Raw genomic sequence first — 13137 nt, 5'->3', positions numbered from 1 at the left:
TTCTCTTTTGACAGTAAGCAGAGCATATTCCTCTACCAAAGATCCTGGAACATACAGGTAAAGGCTCTATGAGGACATTGACTTGACTTCTCCAGGTTCACAGTGTTGTGTAGGTGTTGCTTCAACAGTGAGCCCTTGCTGTCAGTTTTTGGAGAGCAACCTACTGTCTTGACAATAGCATTTGGAGATTTCCTGGGAACTCCTTAGACCAACAACACAATTAGAAGTAACCTAAGACTGGTATTGGAAGTTTCATTTGGTGAAAAGTGTTGTACATTTGGGATTCTGCCTCCTCATTATTTGGCTATTTCATTAGATCACCTTTATATATGTTTCATCTGTATTAAGTTTCTCCTGTATTAAGAATCCATACATTACCTCAAATGATGCTGAATTTTAGATATCTCTACCTGTATTCCTTCCCCCATACCTGCTTCTCTCACCAGTAAAGGCCTTGATTCAAGCACCATCCCCAGCATTCCCATTAATATCTATTCTGTATCCCTTCCTACAAGTTCTATCTCTCCTTAATAATCCCTTACTTTACACCTAACCTCAGTGATTCTACAGGTTGTAGCTTGGTTTTTATTGATTTAACAGCAATGTCCATGTTTAAGTGAATACATATAATAGTCTTTGTGTGATGTGAGAAGTACTTCTGTATATGGGTTACTTTTATTGGTTAATGAATAAATAGGCTGTTTGGGGCCTGTGATAGGGTAGAGTAGAGCTAGGCAGGGAAGACTGGACTGAATGCTGGGAGGAAGAAGGCAGAGTCAGGGAGATGCCATGCAGTCCTGCCACACTGGACAGAACCTAGCTGGTAAGCCAGAGCCACGTGGTGATACACAGATTAATATAAATAGATTAAATTAAGTTGTAAGAACTAGCCAATAAGATGTTGGAGCTTATATGCCAAGCAATGATTTAATTAATACAGTTTCTGTGTGATTATTTCAGGGCTGAGCAGCCATGTGATTATTTTGGGTAACAAACTAGCAGCCTCTTACAACAAATTGGGGCTCCAACATGTGCTAGTTGAGTTCACATAAAACTGAGAGGAATTGCAAAGGAATTCTAGACACTGAAAAAACAAAGTTTAGTTGCATTTTTTTTTCAGATGGGCTCTGCTTGCTGGCAGCATGCCACAGCTTCTTTAAGAGAGGTCTTCCTGATTCAGTGGTAGCAAAAGAAAAAAAGAACCATACAGTTTTTAAATGGCAGCTTCCTGGGCCATGCTGTCAGCATTCAGGAAGTCCAGCTATGGAGCATTTAAATGGGGTTTGTGAACAGAGTGCTACAACTTGCTTAATGATATCACAGGCCTACTGCAATCCACGGATCTGGGGTCGAGAGAATGGCTCTCAGAGACAATGAATGGACCTCTGACATGTTGAACTGGGCAGAGCCAAAAAGGAAAGCAGCATTAGTTGTAATAATGTTGCTTAATATTTAGGAAGAGCTCCTGGACAGAAAAGAATTTCATATATACAATAGAACAGATTCAGGCATAAAAGACCTCTAAATAAGACAGTATGTTTTAAAAAATGTGTTTAGACTTGAGAGAGAAATAAAAGAGTACAGAGTTAGAAAAGGAAGTAAATGATTTATAAAAATGACAAAACAAAGCCTTTAAAGAGACAGAGAACAGACAGTCATACATTGATGGAGTAAAGATAATAAAGTAAATATTAAATGTGTATAAAAAGCAATAGAGTAACAAAAATAAGTCATTTACCTCTGTCAGAGGCACACACCAGACAGAACCTTGCCAGTAAGCCACAGCCATGTGGCAATACACAGATTAATAGAAATGGGTTAAATTAAGGTGTAAGAGTTAACCAAAAAGAAGTTAGAGCTAATAGGCCCAGGAAGTGATTTAATTAATATAGTTCCTGTGAGATTTTTATTTTATTTTATTTTTTTTATTAAAATATAAAAGTTTCCATTTTCACCCTTCCTCCCAACACCCTCCCACTCCCCCCACTCCCTCTCCTCTTCCCTCTCCATCCCTAAGAGCAGTCAGGTTTTCCTGCCCTGTGGGTAGTTCAAGTTCCTCCCCACTCCCTCCAGGTCCAGGAAGGTGAGTATCCAAACAGACTGGATCTCCAAAAATCCAGAATATGCAGAGGAAACAAGTCCCAGAGTCATTGTCAATGGCTTTTTAGAAAGACTCCGGGCCAGCCACATTCAGGGAATCCAGCCTCCTCCAGAGAATCTGGTTGGATCAAGCGCTCCTTCAGTCCCAGTCAACTGGCCTTGGTGAGCTCTCATTAGATCAGTCCCCTTGTATCAGTGGGTGATCGCTCCCCTTGCGGTTCTGATTTTCTTTTGCATGTTCTTCCTCCTTCTGCTCCTCCTTTGGACCTTGTGGGGCTCAGTCCGGTGCTCCAGTGTGCGTCTCCGTCTGCATCGCTATCCATCGCCGGATGAAGGTTCCCTCTGATCTTGCCCTCCCTGCTCACGTTCTTCTTCCTTCTGCTTCTCGCTTGGACCTAGGGAGTTAAGTCCAGTGTTCCAACGTGGGTCCCCGTCCCTATCTCCATCCATTGCCAGATGAAGGATCTATGGTAATAAGTAAAATATTCATCAGTATGATTATGGGTCAAGGCCAGTTCAGGAAACCTCTCCTCTGTCCAGAGAACAATCTGGGGATCTCTCCTTGGACCTGGGATCCCATTTACAGTCAAGTCTCTAGTAAACCCTAAACTGATTTCCATAGTTGAGATATATTCTTCCCTGAACCCATATCTATCCTTCTTCCCTCCTCCCCTCCCAGTCCCCCAAGCATTCCCCATTCCTCCCCTGCCCCCTTCTCTCTAACCCTCTCCCCTTCCAACTACCCTCCCAACCCCCCATGCACCCGTGGTTACCTGGAATTCTTGTCTATATCCAATCTCCAGGAGGAAAACTACCTGAATTTTCTTCAGGTTCACCTTCTTATTTAGCTTCTCTAGGATCACGAATAATAGGCTCAAAGACCTCTAATTATGGCTAGAATCCACTTATGAGTGAATACATACCTTATTCCTCCTTTTGGGTCTGGCTTACCTGACTCAGTAAAGCGTTTTCTTTTTCTTTTTTTTATTTTTCTTTTTATTTATTTATTTATTTATTTTTATTTAATTTTTTCTGGGAACCCCTCCAGAATCAAGTCTCTTGCAAACTGTAGAATGGCTCTCTTAGTTGCGATATAAACTTCCCTGCTCCCATAACCATCCTTCCTCCCCCCCCCCCATGCTCAACCTCCTTAGCGATCAGGGAAATGCAAATCAAAACCACTTTGACATACCATCTTACACCTGTCAGAATAGCTAAAGTCAAAAATACCAATGATAGCCTATGCTGGAGAGGATATGGAATGAGGGGAACACTCATCCATTGTTGGTGGGAATGCAAACTTGTGAAGCCACTGTGGAAATCAGTGTGGCAGTTTCTCAGGAAACTGGGAGTCAACCTCCCTCAGAACCCAGCAATTCCACTCTTGGGAATATATCCAAGAGATGCCCTATCATACTACAAAAGTATTTGTTCAACTATATTCATAGCTGCACTATTTGTAATAGCCAGAACATGGAAACAACCTAGGTACCCCTCAACAGAAGAATGGTTAAAGAAGGTGTGGAACATATACACATTAGAATTTTACTCAGCGGTAAAGAACAATGACATCTTGAATTTTGCATGCAAATGGATGGAAATAGAAAACGCTTTACTGAGTGAGGTAACCCAGACCCAAAAAGAGGAATATGGTATGTACTCACTCATAAGTGGATTCTAGCCATAGTTAAAGGTCTTTGAGTCTATAATTTGTGATCCTAGAGAAGCTAGATAAGAAGGTGAACCTGAAGAAAATTTATATAGCTATCCTCCTGGATAATAGAACTAGGCAAGATTGCCAAGCAAACTCGGGTGCATGGGGGGTGGGGGAATGGACATAAGGGAAGATGGTTAGGGAGAGGGGAGAGGGTGAGAATCTGTGAGATTTTTTAAAGTCTGAGCAGCTTGTAAACCAACAACATTTGTGGGTTGGGATTATATCACATAGGTTGTATTTTTAGTTCCATCAATTTACCTAAAAATTTCATAATTTTATTAATTTATAATGGCTGAGTAGCACTCTACTGTGTAAATATGCCACATTAAAAATTATTCTTCAGTTCTGGTGCACATAGTTTATTTCTATTTTCTGACTCTTATATTTAGAAGATCAGTGAACATGGTTGAACAAGTGTGTCTGTGGATGACACAACTCTTAGGTGTATGCTCAAGAGTCGTGTAACTGTATCTTGAGGTAGATTGATTCCCTTCTTCTCACATACTGTCACACTGATATATATGTATATATATATATCAGTATATATATATATGTATATATATATACATATATATATATATATATTTGGCTGTACAGGTTTGCTCTCCCTCCAAAAATGCACAAGTGTTCCCCTTTATTCATGTCTTTTCTGTCATGAGCTCTTACTTTTTCAAAAATTGATTTCAGCATTCTGATGGTTGTAAGGTAATAACTGAAAGTAGTTTTGACATGAATTGCCCTGATGACTAAGGCTTTTGAACATTTTTCTAAACTTCTCTCAGCAGTTTGAATTTCATCTTTGAGAATTCTTTGCTTAGTTATGTACCCCATTTATTAATTGGACTATTTGTTTTATTGATATCTCATTTTTTAAATTCTTTATATATTTTGAATCTTAGCCCTCTATTGAATATGTAATTCATAAAAATATTTTCCTATTCTATAGTTGTCATTTTGTTCTAGTGATGTTGTCCTTTTCCATGAAAAAGCTTTTCAGTTTTATGAAGTTCTAATATGCTACTGTTAATGAAGTGAGGGGAAAGGAGAAGAGTGTATGCGTGGTTTATTATGTAAGTTTTTATTTATGCAGATGAGGAAATGTAGCTAAAATTTGTTTTCCAATATCTGATTGTCATAAATGTTGTATGTATGTGGGCAAATAAGAAACAGTCTGATGCTGGATTCTCTCTGTATGCTAAGAATATGTTTTATTACCAAATAGGCTGCTTTGGCCAATGACAGCCCAAAATAGAGCAAGGAAGGAAATTCAAGCAGAGATAGAGGAAGAAAAAAAGGCAGAGTCAGGCAAATGCCATAAACCACTGAATGAGAAAGTTGCTAGAAACTTACTAGTAGGCCACAACCTCATGGTGATACACAGATTAATAGAAATGGGTTAATTTAGGTGTAAAAGTTAGTTTGGAATACACCTAAGCTGTTGGCCAGTGTTGTAATTAATACACTTCCTGTGGGATTATTAGAGTGTGGTAACAAAAATGATGAATCTTTCAAATTGTAGACATGCAACACACACATATACATAAATGTATATATAATAGAATGTGACTGTAAGAGAATATTGTATTTAGATACAGATTTAGCATCAGTCTTCTAATGTCCTTTACAAAAGACTAAAGTATTTTGACTAACTATATTGTTTTGATATTTTTAATTACAACTACTAAATAATAAATATATCCTGATCTATTGTAATACCTGTAGAGAATAGTGATATAAATCCATAAACCAGAATTTCTGTACGAATATATGTATAAATACTTTTATACGAGAATAAAAATTGCACATTTACACTTATTTTGGAACACTTGCATTGTGCTCTTTATACCCTGGCATTGTGTCAAATATGTTACTTTTCTACTGTTTCCCCTTTTGTCCTTGTGACCAAATAGCTAAAGTCCAGGAAGAGATTCACCATGTAGTTGGCAGAAACCGCAGCCCCTGCATGCAGGACAGGAGCCACATGCCCTATACAGATGCCATGATTCATGAGGTCCAGAGGTTCATCAACCTCATCCCCACCAACCTGCCCCATGCAGTGACCTGTGACACTAAATTCAGAAACTACATCATCCCCAAGGTGAGCTTGTCTCTTCCCTGCTGCACCTCGGTGCTCTTGATGCTTGCGGATTCACAGTGTTGTTACAGTCCTCTGAGTTACTGGTGCTGCTGATGGCTAATACGGCTTCATGATAAGAGGGGCAGCTCTACTGCAGGCACAGATATACTGGTAATGACTCTCCCACATTTGCTCTTTCTTCCAAATACTGTTTGGCAAAGTTTAGGTTTTTCTGATTGAAAGTCCACATTTTGTCAACTTTCCAAAAGTCTTTTCTGGCTTTTTGTCATTAAGAGAAAAAAAAAATCTCCAAATTGGAAAGAATTGATATCATGGATTCTTCAACACATCAATAAGGTTATGTCATTCAATCATTTTTTGTGATGTTTATTTCTCTGCCCTGTTTCTTTTCATTGATGTAGTCTGTATACATCTTTTCATAGGTCTTCTAAATGCTGAGTATCTTTCTGTTATTATTTCTCTAGTGTTGCCTCTGCTATTCTTTCTATTAGCTTAATAGTATCAATTTATGTAATTATTCTGTTGGTCTTAATCTTATCTGAACTTAAAATTTTTATTGTTTCTAATAATGTATCTGTAAATGTATGTGAAATTGAAGGTATTATGTGGGCTAATACTTTTCTATATACTTTTCATATTCCTGTGTTCTTAGTTTGTCTTCAGTATGATGAATTGCAGGATGATGATGAACAAAATTGTTTGCAACAGACATTTTTTCTTTTCTTTTTTTTATTATTATTTTTTGTTTGTTTGTTTATAAAAATTACCACTTCCTCCCCTTCTCCCAATACCCTCCCATTACACCCACTCCCTCTCCCCCTCCACTCTGTCTCCCCCCCCCCCACTCCCTCTCCTCCTCCCTTTCCAGTCCAAAGAGCAGTCAGGGTTTCCTGCCCTGTGGGAAGTTCAAGTTCCTCCCCCCTCCCTCCAGGCCTAGGAAGGTGAGCATCCAAACCGACTAGGATCCCAAGCAGCCAGTCCATGCAGACGAAACAAGACCCAGTGCCATAGTCAATGGCTTCTCAGTCAGACCCCATGTCAGCCACATTCAGAGAATCCGGTTTGATCACATGCTTGTACAGTCCCAGTCCAGCTGGCCTTGTTGAGCTCTCATTCAATCCGTCCCCTTGTATCAGTGGGTGAACGCAACCCTCGCGGTCCTGATTTAATTTTTCATGTTCACCCTCCTTCTGCTCCTCATTTGGACCTTGGGTGGCTCAGTCTAGTGCTCCAATGTGGGTCTCCATCTGTATCGCCATCCATCCTCAGATGAAGGTTCCCTCTGGTCCTGCATATCTTGCTCACGTTTTCCCTCCTTCTGCTTCTCATTTGGATCTAGGGAGTTAAATCCAGTGTTCCAATGTGTGTCTCTGTCTCTATCTTCATCCATGGTCAGATGAAGGTTCTATAGTGATATGCAAAATATTCATCAGTACGGTTATGGGCCAAGGCCAGTTCAGGCACTCTCTCCTCAGCTGCCCAGAGAAGAATCTGGGGACCTCTCCTTGGGCCTGAGAACCCCTCCAGAAACAAGTCTCTTGCCAACCCTAAAATGGCTCCCTTAGTTGAGATATATACTTGCCTGCTCCCATATCCATCCTTCCTCCCCCCAATCTCATTCCCCCACGTCATCCCCAATCCTCCCCCTCTCACTTCTCTCTAACCATCTCCCTTTACTTACACCTGTAACACCCCCCCGTGCTCCCAAGTTTGCCTTGCAATCTTGACTACTTCCTATATCCAGGAGGATAACTATATGATTTTCTTCAGGTTCACTTTCTTATTTAGCTTCTCTAGGATCACAAATTATAGACTCAAAGACCTTTAACTATGGCTAGAATCCACTTATGAATGAGTACACACCATATTCCTCTTTTTGGGTCTGGGTAACCTCACTCAGTAAAGTGTTTTCTATTTCCATCCATTTGCATGCAAAAGTCAAGATGTCATTGTTTTTTACCGCTGAGTAAAATTCTAATGTGTATATGTTCCACACCTTCTTTAACCATTCTTCTATTGAGGGGCACCTAGGTTGTTTCCATGTTCTGGCTATTACAAATAGTGCTGCTATGAACATAGTAGAACAAATGCTTTCGTAGTATGATAGGGCATCTCTTAGGTATATTCCCAAGAGTGGAATTGCTGGGTCCTGAGGGAGGTTGACTCCCAGTTTCCTGAGAAACCGCCACACTGATTTCCACAGTGACTGCACAAGTTTGCATTGCCACCAACAATGGATGAGTGTTCCCCTCATTCCACATCCTCTCCAGCATAGGCTATCATTGGTGTTTCTGAGTTTAGCTATTCTGACAGGTGTAAGATGGTATGTCAAAGTGGTTTTGATTTGCATTTCCCTGATCGCTAAGGAGGTTGAGCATGACCTTAAGTGTCTTTTGGCCATTCGAAGTTCATCTGTTGTGAATTCTCTGTTCAGTTCAGTACCCCATTTTTTAATTGGGTTAATTAGAGTTTTAGTATCTAGCTTCTTCAGTTCGTTGCATATTTTGGAGATCAGACCTTTATCTGTTGAGGGGTTGGTGAAGATCTTCTCCAAGTCAGAAGGTAGTCTTTTTGTCTTACTGACAGTGTACTTTGCTTTACAGAAGCTTCTCAGTTTCAGGAGGTCCCATTTATTCATTGATTCTCTTATTATCTGTGCTACTGGGGTTCTACTTAGGAAGTGGTCTCCTGTGCCTATATCTTGTAGACTACTTCCCACTTTCTCTTCTATCTGGTTAAAAGTGGTCAGATTAATGTTGAGGTCTTTAATCCATTTGGACTTGATTTTTGTGCATGGTGATAGATATGGATCTACTTTCATTCTTCTACTGGTTGACATCCAGTTATGCCAGCACCATTTGTTAAAGATGCTATCCTTCTTCCATTGTATACCTTTAGCTCCCTTGTCGAAAATCAGGTGTTCATAGGTTTGTGCGTTAATATCCGTGTCGTCTATTCAATTCCATCGATCGACTTCTCTGTTGTTATGCCAATACCAACCTGTTTTCAATACTGTCTCTCTGTAATAGATATTGAAGTCAGGGATGGTAATGCCTCCAGAGGTTCCTTTATTGTATAAGATTGTTTTGGCTATCTTGGGTTTTTTGTTTTGCCATATAAACTTGATTATTGTTCTCTCAAGGTCTGTGAAGAAGTTTGATGGGATTTTGATGGGGATTGCATTGAATCTATAGATTGATTTTGGTAGAATTGCCATTTTTACTATGTTGATTCTCCTAATCCAAGAACAGGGGAGGTCTTTCCATTTTCTGGTGTCCTCAATTTCTTTCTTCAAAGACTAACGCTCTTAGTGAATAACCTTAGTGAATAGGTCTTTCACTTCCTTGGTTAGAGTTACCCCAAGATATTTTATGCTATTTTTGGCTATCTTGAAAGGTGTTGTTTCTCTGATTTCTCTTTCTGCTTCTTTATCCTTTGTGTATAGGCGGGCAGCCGATTTTTTGGAGTTGATCTTGTATCCTACCACATTACTAAAGGTGTTTATCAGCTGTAGGAGTTCTTTGGTAGAGTTTTTGGGGTTGCTTATGTACACTATCATATCATCTGCAAATAAAATAACGAAAGTTTAACTTTATCCTTTCCAATTTGAATCCCCTTGATCCCCTTATGTTGTGTTATTGCTATTGCTAGAACTGCAAGCACTATATTGAAGAGGTATGGAGAGAGTGGACAGCCTTGTCGTGTTCCTGATTTTAGTGGAATGGCTTTGAGTTTCTCTCCATTCAGTTTGATGTTAGCTGTCGGCTTGCTGTATATTGCTTTTATTATATTTAAGTATGATCCTTGTATCCCCAAACTCTCCAACACTTTTATCATAAAGGGGTGTTGAATTTTCTCAAATGCTTTCTCAGCATCCAATGAATGATCATGTGATTTTTTTCTTTCAGTTTATTTACATTGATAGATTTGCATATGTCGAACCAGCCCTGCATCTCTGGAATGAAGCCCACCTGATCATAATGGATGATTTTTCTAATATGTTCTTGGATTTGGTTTGTCAGGATTTTGTTGAGAATTTTTGCGTCGATGTTCATGAGTGAGATTGGCCTGTAATTCTCTTTCTTGGTTGTGTCTTTGTGTGGTTTGGTATTAGGATAACTGTAGCTTCATAGAAAGAGTTTGGCAATGACTCATCTGTTTCTATATTGTGAAATACATTAAGGAGTATAGGTATTAGTTCTTCCTGGAAGTTCTGGTAGAATTCTGCATTGAAACCATCTGTTCCTGGACTTTTTTGGTAGGGAGTTTTTTGATAACAGCTTCTAATTCTTCACGACTGACAGGTCTATTTAGATTGTTCACCTGGTCTTGGTTCAACTTGGTATATGATACTTATCTAAAAAAATGTCCATTTCTTTTACATTTTCCAATTTTGTGGCATACGGGCTTTTGTAGTAAGATCTAATGTTCTATGAATTTCCTCTGTGTCTGTGGTTATGTCCCCCTTTTCATTTCTGATCTTATTAATTTGAGTGTTCTCTCTCTGCCGTTTGATTATTTGGCTAGGGGTGTGTTAATCTTGCTGATTTTCTCCAAGAACCAGCGTTTTGTTTCATTGATTCTTTGAATTATTTTCTGTGTTTCTATTTTGCTGATTTCAGCCCTCAGTTTGATTATTTTCAATTTTCTACTCCTCCTGGGTGAATCTGTTTCTTTTTTTTCCTAGAGCTTTCTTTTTTTCTTTTTTTTATACAATTTTTTAAAATTTTATTAAATTATAAAAGTTTCCATTTCTGCCCCTCCTACCAACACCCTCCCACTCCCCCCACTCCCTCTCCTCCTCCCTCTCCATCCCTAAGAGCAGTCAGGGTTTCCTGCCCTGTGGGAAGTTCAAGTTCCTCCCCCCTCCCTCCAGGTGCAGGGGAGGTGAGAATCCAAACAGACTGGATCCCCAAAATCCAGTATATGCAGAGGAAGCATATACTGGGAAGTCCCAGTGTCATTGTCAATGGCTTTTCAGAAAGGCTCCAGGCCAGCCACATTCAGAGAATCCAGCCACATTCAGAGAATCTGGTTGGATCACGTCCTTGTTCAGTCCCAGTCCAATTGGCCTTGGTGAACTCTCATTATATCAGTCCCCTTGTGTCAATGGATGCTCGCATCCCTCATAGTCCTGATTTCTTTTTTCATTTTCTTCATCCTTCTGCTCCTCATTTGGACCTTGTGGGGCTCAGTCCGGTGCTCCAATATGGGTCTCCATCTGTATCGCCATACAACGTCGGATGAAGGTTTCCACTGCTCTTGCCTTCTTGGCTCACGTTCTCTTTCCTTCTGCCTCTCATTTGGACCTAGGGAGCTAGGTCCAGTGTTCCAACCTGGGTCTCCGCCTCCATCTCCATCTATAGCCAGATGAGGGTTCTATGGTGATATGCAAAATATTCATCAGTATGGTTGTGGGCCAAGCCGGTTCAGGAACCCTCTCCTCTGTCCAGAGAACAATCTGGGGATCTCTCCATGGACCTGGGATCCCCTTTATAATCAAGTCTCTTGTAAACCCTAAAATGACTCCCTTAGTTGAGGTATATACTTCCGTGATCCCATATCCATCCTTCCTCACTCCCCCCATCCCAGTCCCCCGATCTTTCCCCATTCCTCCCCTACTCCCTTCTCTCTAACCCTCTCCCCTTTCAACAGCCCCCCCCCCAACCCTCCATGCACCAGAGGTTACCTGGCACTCTTGTCTATTTCCAATCTCCAGGAGGATAGCTACATGATTTTCATCAGGTTCACCTTATTTAGCTTCTCTAGGATCACGAATAATAGGCTCAAAGACCTTTAACTATGGCTAGAATCCACTTATGAATGAATACATACCATATTCCTTTTTTTGGGTCTGGCTTACCTCACTCAGTAAAGCATTTTCTATTTCCATCCATTTGCATGCAAAAGTCAAGATGTCATTGTTTTTTTACCGCTGAGTAAAACTCTAATGTGTATATGTTCCACACCTTTTTTAACCATTCCTCTATTGAGGGGCACCTAGGTTGTTTCCAGGTTCTGGCTATTACAAATAGTGCTGCTATGAACATAGCTGAACAAATGCTTTTGTAGTATGTTAGGGAATCTCTTGGGTATATTCCCAAGAGTGGAATTGCTGGGTCCTGAGGGAGGTTGACTCCCAGTTTCCTGAGAAACCGCCACACTGATTTCCACAGTGACTGCACAAGTTTGCATTGCCACCAACAATGGATGAGTGTTCCCCTCATTCCACATACTCTCCAGCATAGGCTATCAGTGGTGTTTTTGAGTTTGGCTACTCTGACAGGTGTAAGATGATATCTCAAAGTGGTTTTGATTTGCATTTCCCTGATCGCTAAGGAGGTTGAGCATGATCTTAAGTGCTTTTTAGCCATTCGAAGTTCATCTGTTGTGAATTCTCTGTTCAGTTCAGTACCCCATTTTTTAATTGGGTTAATTAGAGTTTTAGTGTCTAGTTTCTAGAGTTCTTTGTATATTTTGGAGATCAGACCTTTGTCTGTTGAGGGGTTGGTGAAGATCTTCTCCCAGTAGAAGGTAGCCTTTTTGTCTTACTGACAGTGTCCTTTGCTTTACATAAGCTTCTCAGCTTCAGTAGGTCCCAGTTATTTATTGTTTCTCTTATTGTCTGCGCTCCTGGGTTCTGCTTAGGAAGTGGTCTCCTGTGCCTATATCTTGTAGACTACTTCCCACTTTCTCTTCTATCAGGTTCAAAGTGGTCGGATTAATGTTGATGTCTTTAATCCATTTGGACCTGAATTTTGTGCATGGTGATAGATATGGATCTATCATTCTTCTACAGGTTGACATCCAGTTATACCAGCACCATTTGTTAAAGATGCTATCCTTCTTCCATTGTATACCTTTAGCTCCCCTGTCAAAAATCAGGTGTTCATAAGTTTGTGGTTTAATACCCGGGTCTTCTATTCGATTCCATAGTTCGACTTCTTTGTTGTTATGCCAAAACCAAGCTGTTTTCAATACTGTAGGTCTGTAATAGAGTTTGAAGTCAGGGATGGTAATGCCTCCAGAAGTTCCTTTATTGTATAAGATTGTTTTGGCTATCCTGGGTTTTTTGTTTTTCCCTATAAGCTTGATATTTGTTCTCTCAAGGTCTGTGAAGAAGTTTGATGGGATTTTGATGGGAATTGCATTGAATCTATAGATTGATTTTGGTAGAATTGCCATTTTTACTATGTTGATTCTCCCAATCCAAGAGCAGGGA

At 40.1% G+C, this 13137-nt stretch overlaps 1 protein-coding gene across 2 annotated transcripts in view; it reads left to right on the top strand.

The window, feature by feature from the left end:
• The window catches only part of LOC125412190 (cytochrome P450 2C25), a 35805-nt gene that overhangs the window by 14929 nt on the left and 7739 nt on the right, over window positions 1-13137 (top strand). For both annotated transcript variants that reach the window (XM_048452767.3, XM_085693852.2), the window contains exon 7: window positions 5728-5915. In XM_048452767.3, the coding sequence (XP_048308724.3) occupies window positions 5728-5915 (188 nt within the window). The remainder of the gene's footprint in view (window positions 1-5727; window positions 5916-13137) is intronic.

This window comes from Myodes glareolus, chromosome 7, assembly GCF_982192425.1.
Source record: "Myodes glareolus chromosome 7, mMyoGla1.1, whole genome shotgun sequence".
NCBI classification, from domain to species: Eukaryota; Metazoa; Chordata; class Mammalia; order Rodentia; family Cricetidae; genus Myodes; species Myodes glareolus.
Note: the sequence above shows the minus strand (reverse complement) of the source record. Positions and strands in the feature narration are given on the sequence as shown.